The following is a 22,338-nucleotide window of genomic DNA, read 5'->3' on the forward strand; positions in this document are numbered from 1 at the left end:
ACATAAAGAAGATACTCTTACACTATTAATTGGGACACATTGGTCTGACAGGTGTACCTAAAATAAAGCATGCGTAAGAGTTTTATAAGTTATCAAAGTGACTAAATCCATAATTGATTTTTTTAATGATATAAGGAAGATTATTTACCTGAACGGATGTAATTGGTGAAACCTGAGTGAATCAAGCATGGCAATTGCAAATAACATAATTATAAATCATGTTGTATTAATATTACACAAAATTAAATGAGATAGTCTAATTTTTAATTTTTTTTTAAAGCAAACAACTTGAGGTTGCATAACAATAAGTATTATTAATTATACAACAAAGAAAAAAATTACTAATATTTAAGTAATAAAACTTAGGTCGAATGTCTAACCAATTTCTGCGATGAATTGCAATTATTCAATAACCAGTATTAAATTTGTAAATTACGTGAGAGGTGAAATTAGCCACGTCTAAAACATGAAACAAAAAATTATATAGTAAAAATTTCTTCATGCAACACTAAAGATAAATTCTCGATGCAACATTAACAATTGATGCATGTAAATGTGCTTGCAAAATACGAAGTAGCAAAAGATGTTGATATTAGTAAAAGAAACAAAACCTGCAATCACGATGTTGGAATATGGCGAAGTTTGACGATTAAATTGTGACAATATAACTTCTTTTCTAGACACAATTTGACACATGAAAGGAATAATATGCTCGTGGAGAATCTAATACTACAAAATTTTCTAGTTTAGATAATTTAACAAATAATGTCATTTGTTGAGGTTAGAACGAAGCACTAATAGTTAAGGAAAAAAAGTTATTAACTTTTCTAGTGTACAAGAAAATTACCAATTATTTACTACTCCAAAGAATAAAGGGAATTTAACCAACTCCAATAGACATACGGTTATTTAATGAAAGTGAACCAAGTGTATCTTTCCGTTTTTTTTTTCAAAAAAAAAAACCAAGTAGCGAAAGTTAAGGAATTTTTTTATTTATTTATTAACTTTCCTTGTTTAAGAAACTTGAAGAAAAATTGATTTATTAACTTTCCTTTTGTGAGAAACGTGAAGAAAAGTTATACCAAATAATTAAGGCAAAATTTACTAACAATTAATTCTAGCAAAATATACCAAAATAATACAAAATTAAGTAAATGAATATTTTTAAGTATTAATGAATAACTTAAATTACTATATTGTCCCATGTGAATTGTATATTTTAAAGGGTATAAAAGACGAACGACATTTCGCTAATGGCCTTCGTGCTTTTAATATAAATATAGATATATAGATATAGATTTACACAAAAATAAGTAATGAACCACGCATAATCCCAATAAATCATAGCATGTAAAAGACATATTTAGCCATCTATCACATTACGCATTCATCATAATCATACTATGGGTGCCCGTTGTGACAACAATAAACCTAACAATGGACCGTCACTGATAAAATTGCTAGACTTGAATAGAACTAAGAAACACGCATCCATTCATCAGTCAAAGTACAGAAGGTAAGGCTTGTGCCTTAGCCCCCAAACTTGGGGGGCCATTTTTAACACCTACTTTTATAGGTATTTATAAAAAAAAAAAATTGTACTTTTAATACAAAAGTAGAGTTTTTAATATAAAAGGAAATAGAGCTCTTTAGATATGTAAATAAAGTAATAATTTGCCATATTTAAAAATGGGTAGATGAATAGTTGATGTTGTGCTTAAAGTATATATATTTGTATGGATATCACTTCATAACTTGCTTTTGTTTCGTGGATTTAGGATGTGAAATGTGTTAATTTATGTTAATTTGATGTGTTTTCATGTGTAGGAATGATACGGGAGCAATCAGGGACGGAATGTGCAAAATTAGAGCCAAAACAGATGAAAACAGGGAAAGGGCATATTTCAGCGCCACAGGTGGCGCCCGACCCTACCTGTGGCGCCAGAAACAGAATCAAAAATATTGGAGCGCCATGGAGGGCGCCTGGCGCTAGCCACGACGCCAGTGACGTGAATTTTCTCCAATTTCGCCCGGGACAAGGTTATTTCGACCCTAGACCTACCCAACACGTATAAAAATAAAACTAAACTTATTTGTGAAGGAGAGACGCCACTTTGGAGAGGGAATACACACGAGAAACATCCGGGAGCAAGAACATCTCAGATTTCTTCATTTTTCTAGTATTTTCAATTATTCAAAACTTATGCAATTGTTTGCTAGTATCATGAGTGGCTAAAACCTCATTGTTCTGGGGTTGTGATTTAGCCATGAATATTGTTGTTTAACGTTGACTCAAACTTGATTACAATTCACTAATATATGATTGTTTCTTCAATTCTATGATCAATTACTTAATTGTCTGGTCAACAGTTAGGTTCTATTTACTATCTATGCTATGCTTGGGAAAGTCGTGTTTAGATTAGAGAAAAATTGAAGAGAGCTTGATCTTAACTCTTAGGGGGGGAGGATTTGTGGTTAGGATAGGAATATACCTAGTCACCGTGCTTAATTAAATATCGTAATCTTAATGCTTTCTTAATAGATTGATTTCATAGGAATATAGGCGTTAATCTATTTTGAATAGGCGAGTAGTACTTTGGGAGAAGGCTATGAGAGCAATTATTGATTAATTAGGAACCATGAGTGAATTGTATGAGAGCGAGAGTTAACTAGAACACTAGAATTGGTAAATCGATCACAACCCTAGAATATTTGTCTCTATTGAATACATAATAATCAGTTTACTGCTTGATAATTTAGTTATTACTTAGAATTGTAGTTTAGTATAATTACACTCTTGAACTTGAAATTAGCTTGACTGAGTAACAATATTGGTGAGTTAGTGGGTACTTGATATAAGTATCTGTGGGGTCGACACTCGACTTATGATTTTATTACTTGTACGACCACGTATACTTGCGTGTGCGTTTGGGAGAAATAAGTTTTTGGCGTCGTTACCGGGGACTTAAAAATTAGCTACTTGACTGATTTAAGCTTTTATTAGTTATTTGTTCAAGTTTTAATTTTCAGTTTACCTTGTTCGTGTTAACACAGGCTCTTCTCTTGAATGCAGAGGAGTAGAAGCGCAAACAATCTCCTTCCTCTTGATCCTGAAATTGAACGGACACTTCATAGAGTGAGGAGGGAAGTCGAAGCTAGAACTAGAATAGAAAGAGAGTTGGACATCGTAGTTCAACCACATCTAATAGAGATGGTAGGTAATGCAGAACGTGCGGTGATATAAGCTGCAAGGCCCAATCTTACTAATATGAATCAGACTATTGTAAAGCCTGAGATCATAGGGCATTTTGAACTCAAATAGTACATGGTACAACTGATTCAGTCCACAGGGCAATATGTGGGTCTATTTCATGAAGATCCGCATAGGCACATTCAAAATTTCTTGGAAATTAAGGATACCTGTAATTATTCGAACATTTCCAAGGGTTATGTCAGGCTGACACTTTTTTCCTTTTCACTACTGGGGGAAGCTAAGGAATGGTTGCAGAAAGAGCCCGCGAACTCAATCCACACTTGGGATGATCTAGCGCGGAAATTCTTAATGAAGTTTTTCCCTACGAAGAAGACAAAGTCATTGAGGAGTCAGATTCTTGAGTTCGAACAACGGGATGGCGAGACACTTCGTCAAGCTTGGGAAAGATACAAGAAGCTACTCAGAGACTACCTGCATCATTGTTAGATTGATGAGGTATTGGGACACACTTTTGTTGACGGGCTAGATGAGGCCTCAAAGATGAATCTTGATTCAGCTTGTTGGGGTAGCTGTATGGCGAAACCGTATAGTGAAATTCAACTCTTACCAAATAACTTCACTGCTAATGATCATAACTGGCAAGGAGATGGGAATTCACGAAAGGCAATTAAACAGAATCAGCCGGGTTTATTGAGCTTGATGATTTCTCAGCCATGAAAGTTGATATAGAAAAACTGGCAAATCAGGTGAATAGAATGACAATGCAACAAACACAACAGATGCAATATGTACAACAGATGTCTCTTTGCTGCGAACTATGTGGTGAAAATCATATGAGTGACATGTGCCCTACGAATCTTGAATCCATATACTATATAGGGAAACATAGCAGAGGTCCAATCAATCAGCATGCACAATATGGGAACATGTACAATCCAAATTGGAAGAATTATCCCAACTTCTCATGGGGTGGAAATCAGCCGAATCAAAATCATTATAGACCCCAAGGAAATTTCAATCAACCTCAGAACCCACCCCAACAAACAGAAGAGAGTACGAATGAATTGCTGAAGAAGTTGTTGCTTGACAATCAACAACTCATGACCGATTTTAGAAATCTTGAGAGGAAAATGGGGCAGTTAGCAGCAAATCAAAATACTAGACCTGCTGGAGCTCTCCCGAGTGATACTGAGCCTAATCCTAAGGCTCAAGTCAATACGATTACCTTGAGAAATGGAAGAGAATTAGAAGAAGTTCCAGAGAAAAAGAAGTATACAGCTAGACCTAAAAGATAATTAGTTCCTAAGCCCGTTGAGGAGAATAAGAAAGAAAAGCTAGAAATTGTGACAAGGCCACTGTCACACCTCCTTTTTTCCTACACCACGGAAGGGCATAAAGGAGTTTTTCCAATTAAAGGACAATCGAAACGGGATTTATTATTAAAGATTTAGAGTCGCCACTCAGGAGATTTATGGTGTCCCAAGTCACCGGTTGAATCCCGAGTCGAGGAAAAGATTGACTCTGTATTACAGTACGCGAACCAGAAATCTGAGTAAGGAATTTTGTTAACCCGGGAGAAGGTGTTAGGCATTCCCGAGTTCCGTGGTTCTAGCACGGTCGCTCAACCGTTATATTTGGCTTAAATTATCTGATTTTAACAATTATGAACCTATGTGCTAATTTTAACCTTAACCGCTTTTATTCATTTTTTAAAGAAAATCGCAACGTCATTAAAACAAGTCTTGAACCACGTGACATAAATGCACCCGTGGTCCTCGACATATTTTAACATTGTCGAGATATGGATTTGGGTCACATAAATGTGCACCCGAGTTTTAGGAAGGTAATATCATTAAATGACGGGCCTAAAGCAACTACGCATTTTAACTTTGCGAGGGCCAGGGAAAATTTGCTAAATGGCATGCCTCGGATTCTAAACAAATGGTTTCTAAACTATCTTATGAGGGCCATAAATTACAACTTGTCTAATCTGGCTCACCTCAAGTCTAAACAAAAGTTCAATTAACTAGCTAAGGCTTAACGTGATTTGAATTTAAACTAAACAGACGTATAAGCTAGCTAGAAAAATAAAATGAAGCCCGTATTTAGCTTATGCGAGAAACTCGATCGACCAACAGGCCCAATTAGCATTTATACGAGCATGGTCGTTGAGAACCCAAAAGGGAAAATAGGTTCGAGTGAAGCCTGCACTTGAAAGCCAAGAGAGAACATTGTGCCAATGCTATGGAGCCCAGATGCACGTTCCGACATGATTAATCAAGCAAGATCACCCATTATGCGTAGAGCTTAGAATTAAACCATTAGGGGCAGGCTTTTGCAAATGTAGACAAATACAAAGCATGTTTTTGATATTCAAATCCCTCCCAAGATGGCAGCACTCTTTAAGGTCATGAGAACCCAAACATATTCATTTAGACTCTGACAAACAAACACAACGTCTCCTTCCAATAACTAAATCTCGTTCCAACTAGCCTTAAACAAATGGTTAATTTCAAGTGCATACATTACTCCACACCTAATAATATTCAACCTCTGAGATTACTCAATTTTGAAAGTGTATACAGAATAATATGCAATCCCTCACACTATGTCCCTGAACTCTTTCCTTACGATAAAACAGACTTCAAGACTACAAGATTCAAACACTCATTCCACAGGACATTAAACAGTAGATTGATTCCTGCCCGAAACTTTTAAGCAAGACTAATGGATAAATTAAACTATTCTTAACATGGATCTATATATCACAAGTCAGACATTTTCTCCAATCAACACTTAACAAGCAAACCTTAGATCACATCACAATTCCCTTCAAATAGAAAATTACACTTGTCATTTTGCAAATTCCATATGCAATCATCACACTGATTCTCAATAGAAATAAAAAAAACTGATAGCATAACCAACACAAACCATCTGTTGCACTATCCCTAACAGTCCCAAATCAAACATAGGCATACAAACTCGACTGCCTAAATCAGAGATTAAGCAGAAGACACAGGGAATCAAGCTATTAAGACATCATACAAATGAGGAACTTTTAAAGGGCACATATTCATTTCTACGGTACAGCAATTAGGCTAGCATGTATAATATAAGATCTATTACAGATCATTCAAAAAAGTAGAAGAAGAGAATGAAGGAAAATAACAAAACAACTTGTATTCAATGTGGCCTCAACTCGAAGTACATGTTCTTAGTCACTCGTTGACAATGATTTGAAGTAATACCTGGTAATGAACAAGGAAAACAAAAGAGGTGAAGAATCAGCAACATGTAGCAACAGAAATCAAGTTAGCCCAGCAATGAAACAGTAACAGAATCAGCAAGTCAAGCCTCAGATTTTCAAACCCAAATTCTGATGTTCAAAAATCCAAATACACCATTTCTGCTGAATCCTTTCAAATCTGACTTCTCACAAGGGGATTAAAACTTGAAATCAAGCAGAAAACTTAACAATTCTAGTATTTTTTGAAAAAAAGGACTTCAGCCGTTTTCATTTTTTGTAGATTTTTCTTTCTTCAAATCCTTTCAGCTCTCCAATCTCTTAGGTTGGTATCTCTCTCAGAAAGTTTTCTTCCTTTCAATCTCCTAAACTCTCCAACTCTCTTTTCTCATCCCCTAACTCTGTCCTAAGTCCCTCCATTTATACCCAAACATTGACCCTGCCAGCTCGTAAGAGCACTCAGGCAGAATTAAGAAACTAATTCTGCCCATGATATTCTTTAGAACTCCACTAGAGTATGTTTTGTTCCCCATTAACCCTTGTCTTTCCTTTATTTAAAGTTCTAGCAGGTATGTGCAACATATTTTAATCAATTCCTTTTAAGCCTCCCCATACCATCATGTTTTGTTCCCTACTAACACATTAGATTAATGGTTAATTAAGTACTTTACTGACAGCCCACTTAGCAAGACCATTTGCCAAACTTTTAAACCCCCAAAATACCCCTGAAGACCTTATGACTGCAGCTATAACCAATTCTCTTAAGCTCTGAATGCAACCTTATAACTCACTACTATCTAATTAACATTATCATACCAATACTAAATTCAGACCAATGTCAGATTCATTTCAGACCCTAAACAGTAGGATTCAATTCATCAAACTCAACAACAGCTTAAGCTTGAACCAGGTTGAATCAAATAGCAACAAAATAAAGGCCAAGGCTTTTAATGATTCAGAACACCCTTATAGGGAATGACACAGTAGGTTCAGGTGACTACCAAAACAACAGTTCATGTATTTTCAAAGTATTTCAACTGACCAAGCAATTCAAAATAATGTGATGACCGACTAAGCGATTCAAACATTGTGATGAACTAATCCTTAATTTTAGCAAACGGACAAACTTAATTTATCGATTGCAAAATCGGCAATGTTCTAACAAATCGACCAACTGACTAGCTTCAACAATTGACTAAAATTAACGAGTCAACACCAATTACCAAACCAAAACAAATTGACGTGACAGGAAATTAATCCGAAAAGACACATATCGAATGAAGTCTAAAAAATGAGATGAAACAAAAAAAAGAGAAAAATGAAAGCTAAATGACAAACTCCAAATGGAAATGGGAAATACCTAAAATGAACGACCAGCTCGGCTTGAAAAAAATCCGGCATCTTTTGATTTTGGTCGGAATAGGTCTTAATTGCGAGTTCTCAAACGAGAACACACGAATAAAACCTATTTCGGCCTCAAATCTTCAATACAAGATCTTGATTTGAAAACTCAGCATTCGTTCATTCGAATTGAGATTCAACAAACTCCGGTTTGATTCGAGGGGAACTAGGGGTGGTTTAGGGACGAGGGAAGTCAGGTGGACCTTGGGTGTAGCCTAGAATCGATTGGATTAGTTAGGGTTTTGGTCGATCTTTGATTGAAGATTCGAAGGCCCTGATCTGAAATTCGAGGGATTTGGCTAAGATTCGAAGGCAATGGTTTGGGGATTTGGGGAGAGGAGATCGAGGGGGTTCTGGGGTGTATTTTTGGGAGGGATTGGACCACCGAAACTGCCGTAGGGCAATTTCCGGTGGGCGGAGGGCGGTGGTGAGACAAGGTCGTCTCTGAATCGATGAGAGAGACGAATGGGAGGGGTTCTGATTTGGGGGGGGGAGTAGGGGTCGTTTGGGGTTTTTTGTATTATTAAAATGGGGTGATTAATATGAACCGTTAGATGATAGAAATCCAACGGTTGTGATCAAATGGGCACGGAACGGGGTCATTTTGGTTCTGGGGTTGGATCAGTTCAGGGATTGGGTCGGGTTCGGATTGTGGGTAAGATTTTGGACCGTTTGATCTCTTCAAATCAAAGGTCCAAATTGAGATGCTCGAAACAACGTCATTTGGTTGAGGCTGGAGACGGATCGGGTTGGGACGGGTATGGGCTGGTTTTTTGGCCGGGTTTGGCTGAGTTTTGGTTTTGGGCTTGGCCAAATTGGCCCAACCAGATTTTCCTCTTCTTATTCTCTTTTCCTTTTCAAATTTCTTTTCCTTTCCTTTTCAACAATTAAAACTAAAATCCTAATTAAATTTTAAAACCCGAATTAACTTAAAAAATACTAATTTACTCCAACTAATAATTATTACAAATAATTAAATGCCAAATTAAAAGAAAATCACAACAATTTGACTAAAATTACAAAACATGTTATTATTTTTTTGAATTTTCATTTTGTAAAACACCTAATTATTAATTAATTCCAAAAAATATAAAAATCAAATCTTAAATGCAAATGCTATATTTTTGTATTTTTAATGTATTAATAAAATTAAATATGCACACAAATATATGCAAACAATCAGGGAAATCACACAATAATTCCTAAAAGAATAACACATAATTAAAGAAAAGACCTAATTTTGGGAATTCTTTTGGAGTAATTCGTATGAGGCAAAAAATCACGTGCTCACAGCCACCACTTCCGTTTCCATAAAGACTTCAAAAGCAAAAAGATAATGCTATGTACAAGAAATTCTTAGATATTTTGAGCCAAGTGCGTGTGAATTTGCCTTTGGTGGAAATTTTGCAGGAAGTGCCTAAATATGCAAGGTATCTCAGAGATATTGTGGCAAATAAACGAAGACATACAGAGTTCGAAACAGTTGCACTTACTGAAGTGTGCAGTGCCAGAGTTCAGAGTGAACTTCCCCCTAAGTTGAAGGATCCTGGGAGTTTCATAATTCCTTTGTCTCTTGGAAAACAAGAAGTAGGTAGAGCCCTGTGTGATTTGGGGGCTAGTCTAAATTTGATGCCATCCTCTTTGTTCAAGCAACTCGGATTGGGGGTGCTTAGACCTACTACAATCACTGTATCGTTAGCAGATAGGTCACTAGTTATGCTAGAAGGAATTATTGAGGATGTGTTAGTTCGAGTGGAAAAGTTTATTCTTCCTGCTAATTTTATTGTTCTCGATTACGAGGCGGATGAGGAAGTACCCGTTATTTTGGGGCGACCATTCTTAGCTACTGGTGGAGCAATTATTGATGCGAGGGAAGGAAAGTTAAAGATGAGATTTGACGAAAAGGAAGTCACTTTTAATGTGTACAAGGCACTTAAGCTCCCTAAGCATTATGAGGACTTGTGCATGATTACTGTGGTAGAATCAAAGGGGATAGAGCAGAGTCCTTATGTGAATTGTAGTGATCCAGACGAGACAACTGAGTTAGAGGAGGTGGTATTGCAAGCTGAGTGTGTAAAGATAATTGAGAAAAGAGCCAGAGATGAAAGAGGAGACCCTCTAAGAGCGTGCAAAAAGGCTAGACTTCATGGGAGAAAGAAGAAAAGAAAGCGCCCAGCCTAAGCAGAGTAGCAAAGTCGTGCCACGACTATAAATAAGGCACTTGTTGGGAGGCAACCCAGCCTGTATTTTAATTTTTTAATTTTTTTATATAGTGTCAGGTTTTGTGTTGTTTTTATTTTGCAGAGTAGGGGAAGTCTGAGTACCCGAAGTTGAAGCTGAGGAGCATGTTTGAGCTTAAGTATGGGGTCGTCCCGACCCTTAAGATTGAGGATCATGTCCTAACTAGGACCGAGAGGGTCTCATAGAGTATTTCTCACCCTTTGTTTTAATATTTTTCTCTAAGATCATGCATCGAGGACTTTGCATAATATAAGTGTGGGGTGGGGAAACTACTTTCTGAAGTGTAATTGTATAAAACTATTTTTTTTATTTAGTTTTTCTTTTAGAACTCATAGTAGACATAGTCTAGGTAAAAAAATAAAAATTGGAAAAAATTTAGAAAAAGTTCGGCCTTTTCCCGACGATGAATCTTTTGGACAATTTTCTTGAGGGATAAAGTCCGATTAAAAAATACCAAATTTTTTTTTTAGGATAGTTAGGTAGTATCCCTTGATTTTTCTTTGGGCGCCGGTTCTTTTCCAAGGGTGTAGCTCGAACTGGGTACTTTATTTTTTAGGAGTAGTTTAGGAAGAAACTGAGTCGCTCCGAGATACTCATTGACATGGTTGATGCTGGCGCATTAGGCTATGACATACGTTCTGTTTTCCCGTATATTTGGTTTGAATTGTGAAGCCTAAGTAAAGTAAATGGCCTATTTTGTGATGCCTTGTCTCAATTGTTTGACTTGTATGCCACATAGTGCAATATTGCTTAAATTTCTCAATTATGTGTTCTTGCTTGACTTGAGAGTTGAACAGAACCATCTTGATTGAGTCATGTGCAACATGTGTTAGAAGATTTGTGATTTTCTGTGCTATCTTGTGTAGTCTAGAACTTGCCCATGTGTTAATTGAAGCGAAATTGTAAGTTGTGCTAATATAGGAAATGACGTAGGCTTTTTCTTGCTTGATCATAGATGTGCATGTCACATAAAAATAAAATTTTCCGTTGCTAGCCCCTTTGAGCCTATAGACCTTTTCTTTGGTAGCCACATTACAAGCCATACCCCTATTTTGTTCTTAGTTTGAGATTGATTGAACCTTTACCTCCTAAGACACTTAGTCGCTAAAAGAAGTAAGGTGAGATATTGGGGAATAGTTTTTTGAGTGGAACCATGGAAGGGCCGTTGGTGCACTAAAGTTGAAATCAAAAGTCACTAGCCGATGAACTTTAATGTATAGAGTGTGTGAAGAAAGAAAAAAAGAAAGAAAAATTGCAAGAAAAAAATGATAGTGAAAGTATGTAAAAAAAAATACACACATCCAATTCTTATTGATTTGTGCTAGTGGGAAGATAGAAGTGCTTAATTGAAATGAGGGCTACGTTGTATATGGCAAGTGAATTGGTTGAGAAGAATATGTGCTTGAATTGTGAATGTAGTGTATTAAAGTGCTTAGGAGGGTTAGTCACTATTTCTAAATGTGTCATATTCATCCCTTAGCCTACATTACAACCTTAAAGTCCTAATTGATCTAAGATTTGGCTAGCTTAAATTAGTAGAGATATACACTACGGGCAAGCTTATGGTACGACCACGGGATGCATATGAATTTTTTGTGAGAGTGAGCGAATTTTGTTTAATTGTGTGATGTCCTTAATCTATATTCAAAAGCATATTTGAATGTGTGGACTAATCTATATTCACTTTTTTATTTGTTGGTGAGGGCACATGATCTCATGAATGATTGGTAATATTATAAACTTTCTTGTTGGGTGAGTACGTGAATTGAGGTTGCTTAGTGGTTACAAGTCGGATTTTGAGGTTGGGTGGCGACAAATAGGTTGTTGAAATTGATTGAATTGAAGGGTTATACTTGGGCATGCTTAAACGGGAAGAATGTGAAATTTTGTGTGTTCATGCTTATGTGCCGGTATTGATCATAGTCAAGAGTATAGTGTGTGGTTAAAAGTTAAAGTGCTCCTCTATAATTGAGACTCGTACGTAGTTGGGGGTTTATTTGATAGTCCCATTGCTCGAGGACGAGCAAGAGTCTAAGTGTGGGGTGTTGATGTTGTGCTTAAAGTATATATATATTTATATGGATATCACCTCATATCTTGCTTTTGTTTCATGGATTTAGGATTTGAAATGTGTTAATTTATGTTAATTTGATGTGTTTTCATGTGTAGGAATGATCCGAGAGCAATCGGGGGCAGAATGTGCAAAATTAGAGCCAAAACGGACGAAAACAGGGAAAGGGCATATTTCAGCACCACAGGTGGCGCCTAGCCCTACCTGTGGCGCCAGAAACAGAATCAAAAATATTGGAGCGCCGTGGAGGGCGTCTGGCGCTAGCCAGGGCACCAGTGACAGGAATTTTCTCCAATTTCGCCCGGGACAAGGTTATTTCGTCCCTAGACCTACCCAACACGTATAAAAGCAAGACTAAACTTATTTGTGAAAGAGAGACGCCATTTTGGAGAGGGAATACACATGAGAAACATTCGGGAGCAAGAACATCTCAAATTTCTTCATCTTTTCTAGTATTTTCAGTTATTCAAAACTTATGCAATTGTTTGCAAGTATCACGAGTGGCTAAAAACTCATTGTTCTGGGGTTGTGATTTAGCCATGAATATTGTTGTTTAACGTTGACTCAAACATGATTACAATTCACTAATATACACATGAGAAACATCCGGGAGCAAGAACATCTCAAATTTCTTCATCTTTTCTAGTATTTTCAGTTATTCAAAACTTATGCAATTGTTTGCTAGTATCATGAGTGGCTAAAAACCCATTGTTCTGGGGTTGTAATTTAGCAATGAATATTGTTGTTTAACGTTGACTCAAACATGATTACAATTCACTAATATATGGTTGTTTCTTCAATTCCGTGATTAATTGCTTAATTGTCTGGCCAGTAGTTAGGTTCTATTTACTATTTATGCTATGCTTGGGAAAGCCATGTTTAGATTAGAGAAAAATTGAAGAGAGCATGATCTTAACTCTTGGTGGGGGGGGAGCGGATTTGTGGTTAGGATAGGAATATACCTAGTCACCGTGCTTAATTAAATATCGTAATCTTAATGCGTTCTTAATAGATTGATTTCATAGGAATATAGGCGTTAATCTATTTTGAATAGGCGAGTAGTACTTCGGGAGAAGGCTATGAGAGCAATTATCGATTAATTAGCAACCATGAGTGAATTGTATGAGAGAGAGAGTTAACTAGAAGACAATAGAATTGATAAATCAATCACAACCCTGTAATATTTGTGTCTATTGAATACATAATGATCAGTTTACTGCTTGATAATTTAGTTATTACTTAGAATTGTAGTTTAGTATAATTACACTCTTGAACTCGAAGTTAGCTTGACTGAGTAACAATATTGGTGAGTTAGTGTGTAGTTGATATAAGTCACTCTGGGTTCGACACTCGACTTATCATTTTATTACTTGTACGACCACGTATACTTGCGTGTGCGTTTGGGAGCAACAATAGTTTTCTCAACGTTTCAGTTTTACTCCTTCATTAGATAATGTATAAAAAATTTATTCTTCCTTTCTTAATATGTCCAAGTCAATCTTTCTTTTCCCCATTCTCTTCATATTTCAGAAACCCCAACATATTTTTTGTCCTTCTCTTTAATATTCTTACTCACCTTTTTTCTCCAATATTTCATTACTCACTTTCTTTTTCTAAGATTTCATTAGTTCCAATGTTCAACAATACTTCTAAAGTTCCAATAATTCTATACTTCTATTGCTCTATAAAATCTTATCTAAGATCAACAATATCTCAAGAAATATTAAATGAGTTAGTTATATTATCAATTGAATAAGAATAATTAGAGAAAATCGATTATAAAAAAGATTATTAACAACTTTGTATTTCAAAAGGTTAGAAGAATAGACTTCAAATAAAAACATATGTTATAACTTTCTTGTAAAAATTTAGGCCTTATATTACACTTCGGCTTTAGGCCCCCATGTCCTTGAGTGGCCCCTGACGAAGCCATGCCAATATTTTCATTTTACAATCTGGGAAAAAACGAAGGAGGAAAATTGTACCCCAAACTCTAAATCTGAGTTCCAATCCCTTCTTTATAATTCTCATAAATCCTCAAGGTGATTAATGCAAACCTAAGCCTACATGCTGGGAATGTATAGCTTCCTTATGGTCATGTCAAGAAAACACAATGATACCCTAATGATAAATGATACTCCACTTGCTTGGGCCTCCCTTCCAAGGAAATTCTGCAGCAAAATTAAGAATTTTTCACACATCACACGCAACTCGACAATTTTAGCATTTGAAAGGTAATATTGGTAATTCTGTTTCCCAAAAATTTACTACGTCTTTCCCTTTTCAGATAGGCTAGCTCTATGTATATGAGGGCTCTATACATGTAGACTCTATTAAGTTACCCCCCCCCCTTTCCCCCCGGTGTCCCCATTTTCAACTTTATTAGTATAGTATATATTTTTAGCACCTGTTACCCCTTTGGTATATATCACTTGCTACAGAACATGCACATATTTTGGTGAAGAAAAAAGTCTCTGTTTCTGTAATTTGGAATAAATTAAATGATAAGAATAACAACAAAATGTTCTGTGCATATTTTTGAAGTCCAGTAGTAGTATGCTACAATAAAAAAATTCGGACCCTGGAATTGGACATAATATTGGTTTGCAGTATGTACCCCGCAAGTTTTGAGAATTTTGATAGCACTAATTAAAAGAGTTTATAATTAAATTCGTAATGTAGTACACTTCCATAATATGAACAATGGATCTAGTCTCAAGATCCGTAACTTGGATTTACTAAGATTAGAGTCAGTTCAAATTTTTCTTGATTCCAATTCGCCTGAATATATTATAGCTTAGTAATTCAAATTCTGGAGGTAGATTACATTTAAAATGCTTTGACTTGTACTAAGTTTGTACGAAGCTTAGTATTAACTAAATGATCAAGCAGGGGCGGATTTAGGGGCGGAAGGGGGTTGCCTGAACCCCCTTCGCCGAAAAATTACACTGTATATATAAGGCAAAATCTGTTTTTTTATTTCTATATATTAAATTTTGAACCCCCTTAACACAACCCAAAAGTGTAGTTTAGTGGTCAAGGGTGTTCAAAATCTTCATAGAGTCATAGGTTCAATGCCCATTAGCTACAAAAAATTTTTGAACCCCCTTCGTGGAGATCCTGACTCCGCCGCTGTGATCAAGCATTGGAAAAAGTTCAACAACTCGCCGTTTACCAGGACTTTCTACGCATAAAAGAAAACACTCTTCAATAAAACAAATAGATCAAAATAACCTAGATTTTCCATAGATATTGAAATATAAAAAAAATTCGAACTTCTCTCTCACCACCGAACTGATAAAAGCAAACTTACTATAGGAGATATTATGTCACACACATCGTACATAAGTATCGGAAAACATGTATTTATACGCAATGCTTATACCAAATTAAGTTATATTCAAGACAAATAGGATGTCAGATGAGTGGAGGTGGAGTACAATGGTCCCGTTGTACAAGAACAAAGGTAATGTCTAGAGTTGTAATAATTATAGGGGTATCAAATTACTGAGTCATACCATGAAAGTTTGGGAAAAAATGGTAGAAATGAGAGTGCGAAGGATGATGTCTATTTCAGACAACCAGTTCGGGTTCATGCCGGGGCGTTCTACCACAGAAGTTATCCACCTTATTAGGAGGACAATGGAACAGTACAGGGATAGGAAGAAAGATCTCCACATGGTATTTATTGATCTGGAGAAAGCGTACGACAAGGTTCCTAGGGAGGTTCTATGGAGCTGCTTGGAGGCGAAAGGGGTGCCGATTGCCTACATTAAGGTGATCAAAGACATGTATGATGGAGCTAAGACTAGGGTTAGGACAGTATGAGGCGATTCCGAGCATTTTTCGGTTGTTATGGGGTTGCACCAAGGGTCTGCGCTCAGCCCGTTCCTATTTGCCCTGGTGATGGATGCACTTACTCATCATATTCAAGGGGAGGTGCCATGATGTATGCTATTTGCTGATGACATAGTTCTGATTGATGAGACGCGAGGCGGCGTCAACGAGAGGCTAGAGGTTTGAAGACAGGCCCTTGAGTCTAAGGGTTTCAAGTTGAGCAGGACTAAGACGGAATACCTAGAGTGCAAGTTCAACATCGAGCAGACGGAAGCGGGGGTGGACATGAGGCTCGACTCCCAAGTCATTCCCAAGAGGAGTAGTTTCAAGTACCTTAGGTCGGTTATTCAGGGGATTGAGGAGATCGATGAGGATGTCATACACTGTATAAAGGTGGGGTGGATGAAGTGGAGGTTAGCGTCGGGAGTCCTGTGTGACAAGAAAGTGCCACCAGTACTAAAAGGTAAGTTTTATAAAGCAGTGGTTAGGCCTGCCATGTTGTACGGGACCGAGTGTTGGCTGGTTAAGAACTCACATATCCAAAAGATGAAAGTAGCAGAGATGAGGATGTTGAGGTGGATGTGCGGGCATATAAGATGGATAGATTAGGAATGAAGCTATTCGGGAGAATGTGGGCGTAGCCCCGTGGAGGAAAAGATGAGCGAAGCAAGACTCAGATGGTTCGGACACATTTAGAGGAGGAACACTGATGCTCCGGTGAGTTGATGTGAACGACTAGCTGTGGTGGGCACGAGGAGAGGTATAGGATGGCCCAAGAAGTATTGGGGAGAGGTGATCAGGCAGGACATGGCACGACTTAGGATTACTGATGACATGGTCCTTGACAGAGAATTGTGGAGGTCGAGCATTAAAGTTGTAGGTTATGAGGTAGTTGTGAATATTTCTTCGGCGCATCAGAGTGAGACTTGCCAGTTAGGTTTTAGTTTTAGAATGTTAGTGGTTTCTACTGATGCCGGTCTTTACCTACTTGTTATTGTGTACTTTCCATCTATTTCGTATTTTTTTTATATATCGCTGTTATTCTATTATGATCCTATTGATAATACTAATATATCGTCTCTTGTCGTCTTCTTGAGCTGAGAGTTTCCGGGAAACAACCTCTCTACCCCTCAGGGTAGAGGTAAGATCTGCATACATACTACCCTCCCCAGACCCCACAAGTGGAATTACACTGAGCCGTTGTTGTTGTTGTTGCTTATACCAAATTAAGTAATTTGGTCTTATCGGTTAAAAACTAAAGTAATTAAGAATGAATAATTAACTTTGAACAAAGCCTTGACGGAGGCGGAAGGAGAGCATTAGCTATGGGTTCGGACAAACTCAATTGCTATTACTTAAACCTTGTATTTTTTATAAAAAAATCATAATATTTATATAAATATTACTTACGAACCCTGTAAGATGCATGGACCACCTATGAGTTCGGTGACCAATTCAGAACTCTCAACCTTAATACTTTCTTATCAACTAGAACTAAAAGATAAGAAAGTCATTGGAGTTTCTTTCTCTTTCTCCAATTTAATTTAGACTTGTGAACAGGTGAACTCGAGTCTCAAGGAAATATTTATATAGCAAAAAGACTTTTTGTGTAAAAAGGGAGGTGAAATTGCAGAGAGAGCATGCATGCATGGACCTAATGGGCGGTGGGTGTACAGCAGAGAACATTAAATTCTTGCTTTCATCACTTTGGGAGAAAAATGGTTACATTTATTATTTGTTGCTGTGATTTATCTGTAGAATAGAAATTGAATGCTGATTCCTCAGTTGAGAATTCATATCCCTGTCAAAGCATTTGTAAGGGATCAAGATTCGATGCGTCAAAAGGAGCTCCTCTTCGCTTTATAATTTTCAAGAAAATTATTTATTCGACAAAGATTATATATACTTTTGTTTCTCTCAAAAACATAGTTACATAATTTGACAATTAAAGAAATTTGACTTGCTAATTTGGATGTCAGAAATTAGAAAATATCGTATGTCAGAAAAATAAAATAGAGCAGAAGTCAACAACAACAACAACAACCCAGTATAATCCCACTTAGTGGGGTCTGAGGAGGGTAGTGTGTACGCAGACCTTACCTCTACCCTAGGATAGAGAGACTGTTTCCAAATAGATCCCCGGCATCCTTCCCTCCAAGAACTTCCCACCTTGCTCTTGGGGAGACTCGAACTCACAACCTCTCGGTTGGAAGTGGTTGACAATAAGCCGCCAAATAGAGCAGAAGTCAACAAGCATGAAAATTAACGTAACAAAGAAATTCTGATAGTTGCATATTGAGAAAATATTTTCATTAAAAGAAGACTTGCCATTCCTTTTTGTTTCTCCAATTTAGTACGGTCGAAAATTTCCTCAAAAAAATTTGCTTTCCTAATAACAATATTAGTGGATACTCTTGAAGTTTATCGTTTCCTCTGTTTATTTTTGAAACGAAGAAGTTTCTTTGAATAGGTGAAGTTGATGCTTCATTTCAGACGCTGAAAGATAAAAACTGTCCATGATTAATAATTAGTTACTTAGCGAATTTATTTTACAAATCTTTCTATTTCGTTGCATCATCAACAGATGCAACATTTAGGCGATTTATTCTATATTGCATTGTTGTTGGTTCTTGAATTTGACTTGATATAAAGACATTGAGACCAAACCTAATTAACTGGTGACCATATCGTAGATAAATCGGTAAAAAATGAGATTAAAATGATTCATATGTAGCCACTCTCTTGTGTATATGTATACTACCTGGCATTCATTGTATACCTGAACGACGAGTTTATTTTTACTGTGAATTTAACTACTATAAAAAAGAAAAACACGGTATAATCTGCCAAAAAATTAATGAACCTAACTGTTAATTGTCAAAATTATCTGTAACACATAGAAGACAAAACCTGATCTTATACGAATACTATTTTTTTTTTAAAGGAATGTACACACTAAAAGAAGTAAAATAGGGATTTGAAGATGAGATCAAAACATACATAAAGAGAAGGAAAAAAAACAAAAAGGTAGATATTCCTACATATAGTTACAATCAACTGATCATGCTAGAATACAAGATATATTGTCTCATAACAAATTCTGACTTTTCAACATACGAACTCAGAAGTACCCAATATTAGATCAATCTTCCTTCGCTAAAACTCAAAAGCTTCTCTCGTTTTCAACAGAACAAGAAGCAAAAAAAAAAAAGGTCCTCCAACAAAAACCCCACTGTTACCTGTTATGCAAAGGATTAGGTCCAGTAGGAACCATTCTTTTATCATCACCATTGCCAATGTAATTCTTGTTTTTCTTCAAGCTGCTGCCATTGGAGAAGTACCTTGAGAAATGAACTTTAATCAAATTATGAGTTATGAGTTTACTTTCATAACTCATAGTTGGGTTAACTTTGTTGAGAAATATTTCTCTTGCCATAACTCTAGAGTACTCCATATTTGCCAAAGCTTGATAAAGAATAAGGACCACAAAGAAAAGCAGATGATGAGCTTTCATCATAGAAAGAAATTAAAATGGAGCTTAAGTGAAAGTGACTTTACATATGAAATACATACTTTGGGAGCAAAAGGAATGGGGAGAAGAAGAGTCAGTTAATTATATTGAGAGAAAACATTTGAAGCTGCACGTTGCCAGGCTTATAGTCATTTGGATTATAAAAGAAGGAGGAGGGAGGGAGAGAATGATACATCAACATCTTTACAACAGAAGCCTCACTAAACTCCATTAATTGCTCAACAACAACAACCCAGTATAATCCCACTTAGTGGGGTCTGGGGAGGGTAGTGTGTACGCAGACCATACCCCTTCCCTGGGTAGAGAGGCTGTTTCGAAATAGACCCCGGCATCCTTCCCTCCAAGAACTTCCCACCTTGCTCTTAGGGAGACTCGAACTCACAACCTCTTGATTGAAAGTGGAGGTTGCTTACCATCAGAGCAACCCTCTCTTGTCTAAGCTCCATTAATTGCTCGTTGAAAGAATAAAAAGCTATTCTTCCATTCTTCTCTCTCTCCCTCTCTCTCTCAATGTTCCTTTTATTTCCTTTTATGTTTTTGTTTTTCCGTTTTGGATTAAAACACGCTTTAGTTTCCCTCTATTGGTGGTACATTATAAGTTTATAACTCTTAGTTTCAATTTCAAATAGATTTTAAATCATTTTTATAAGCCCCTACGGAGAATATATTTTTATTTACTTAATTATGTCTTGTTTCATCACGTGTAGACTTGATTCTTTTTTATGAGCCAAACACGTGATTTTTTTTTTGGTATTAGGTGACGGTAAGACTCGAACTCAAGACCTTAGCTTGCTCTAATACCATGTTGAAGGGCATGACCATCTCACCTAAGTCACAAAAGTTTATGGTATTAGAGAAGATATACTTTTATTTACTTAATTATGTCTTCAACAAAGTGGCATGCATAAGTCATAACTCTTTCGCAGGGACGTAGGCACCTTATTTGAAGCGGTGCCACGTGACACCGTTTCGTCAATTTTTTTCCATAATTTGCATGTATAAATAATAAATAAAATTAAAGTATTGGATACAAATATAAAAAATTAAAGTATTGGTATTCAATGCTAAACCAGCTTGGATATAAACCAGCATTATCAAGATGAACTGTCTTGATTTCATAATCTGAAAATTATGCTCTTAATCGAGAAAAGCAATTACAAATGCCAAACTGCAGATTGACAATAATTACACATATAACCATATCATATATGCACCTATAAGTGGTTCACATGATATGTGAACGGGCCCATATTCACCTTTTATATATTTCAGAATCAGGGGTCTTAGTCCCAACTTTAGCTGGTATAATCAATTCATTATGAGAACAAGCAACACATGAGAATTCCTGAAGAATCTTCTAGTTCTTTAGTATATGCTTATCTGAATTCTCAAATAGCTCATTTAAAAATGGCAAATGAAAACTTCAAGTTTATCATGTCATGTGCTATCTCTTAGTAAACTTCTGGTTTACTATGGCATAAACTTTTGCTTTAGTAAACTTCTGGTTTACTGTGATACATGATATAGTACAAATTAAAGAATAAGGCGGGTAACTTCTCACATACATATTATTTTACCCTCTATGATTGTGGAAACATGAAGATTATCAATCTTCCAATCATTTGTAGTCTCAATATGATAGCCATTTGTATTAGTAAACTTCAGGTTTACTACAACATATGTTTTGACCATAATCATATAATATGAATGACATATTTGTATATAAGCTCTTCGAGAGCCTTCATTTATTATCCACAATCTAATATTTATCTGGCACTACTGGTGTCATGTATTCTTTAGGCAAACATTTAGCTCTTCAGGAGTTGTTGATACATTTTGTACTATCAAATATTGCTCAGACACTTCTGGTATCATGAGAGAAATTCTTAATAAAATGAACATTATAAAGACATTATAAATTTATAAATGTAAGAAATTAAAATTTTCAGTATTTTTACCACCAACTTTGTGACAAATATCTCCTTCAGGGAGAAACGCCATTAACATCTGAATATTTTATATCAAAGCGGCAACCACATAATCATTACATCCTTCAGGGAAAGATACATGAGTTGTTATTTCCTTCGGGGAACTCGATAACTAACCATAAAATATTAATGTGGTTGTAGTACAAAGCATTCTATAAGAATGCTTTTTGCCTTAGAATGATATTTAATAAAATTATTCAAGATATCTTACGTACAACGGGTACGTGCGGTAATGATCTTTATGCCACAAAAACAAAATTTATATCCTTTGTTATTCTACCTCTTCAGGAGGTGAGTTGTGGTATTTCTTCATTCACTCGAGGGAATGAAAATGTGCTTCAAAAATAACTTTGAATAGCTTATTATTTTGTTTAAGCACAGAAAGACACAGTTTCATAATATTTTCTGCTTCAGGAGAAAATTTCAATTGTGTTACTTCTTCAGGAGCAAATTTAAAATACGAAATATTGAGTATATATTCCTTCAATCATATTACTTCTTCTGGAGGTGAATTGTAATATATTCACATCAAAAACGTGTTCCTATTTACGCCCTTTATTAATATTGTCACATTTACTTCAGGAATGGGCTAATATTTACCAAAAGTTCTCATCCTTCAGGGAACGGAACATAATTATTTGAACGTGCATTAATCACACCAAATCGTGTGATGTCTTAGAAGCTCTTTTGCGATAATGCTACTTCAGGAGCAAATCGAGGCATGTGTGTACTATAGAGAATATTTCTCTAGTTTATCTTCAATTGTAACCATAGAAAGCTTAAATTATCACTTCTGGTGATCATAGG

General features: G+C 36.1%; 1 protein-coding gene across 1 annotated transcript; it reads left to right on the forward strand.

Annotated features, from left to right (window-relative positions):
- Positions 1 to 9,203: 9,203 nt before the first annotated feature.
- On the forward strand, positions 9,204 to 10,043 carry LOC138882206 (uncharacterized). Its single transcript, XM_070162683.1, has one exon. It carries the CDS (start codon positions 9,204 to 9,206, stop codon positions 10,041 to 10,043), a length of 840 nt encoding a protein of 279 aa, XP_070018784.1.
- Positions 10,044 to 22,338: the final 12,295 nt, after the last annotated feature.

This window comes from Nicotiana sylvestris, chromosome 11 (assembly GCF_000393655.2).
Source record: "Nicotiana sylvestris chromosome 11, ASM39365v2, whole genome shotgun sequence".
Taxonomy (NCBI): Eukaryota; Viridiplantae; Streptophyta; class Magnoliopsida; order Solanales; family Solanaceae; genus Nicotiana; species Nicotiana sylvestris.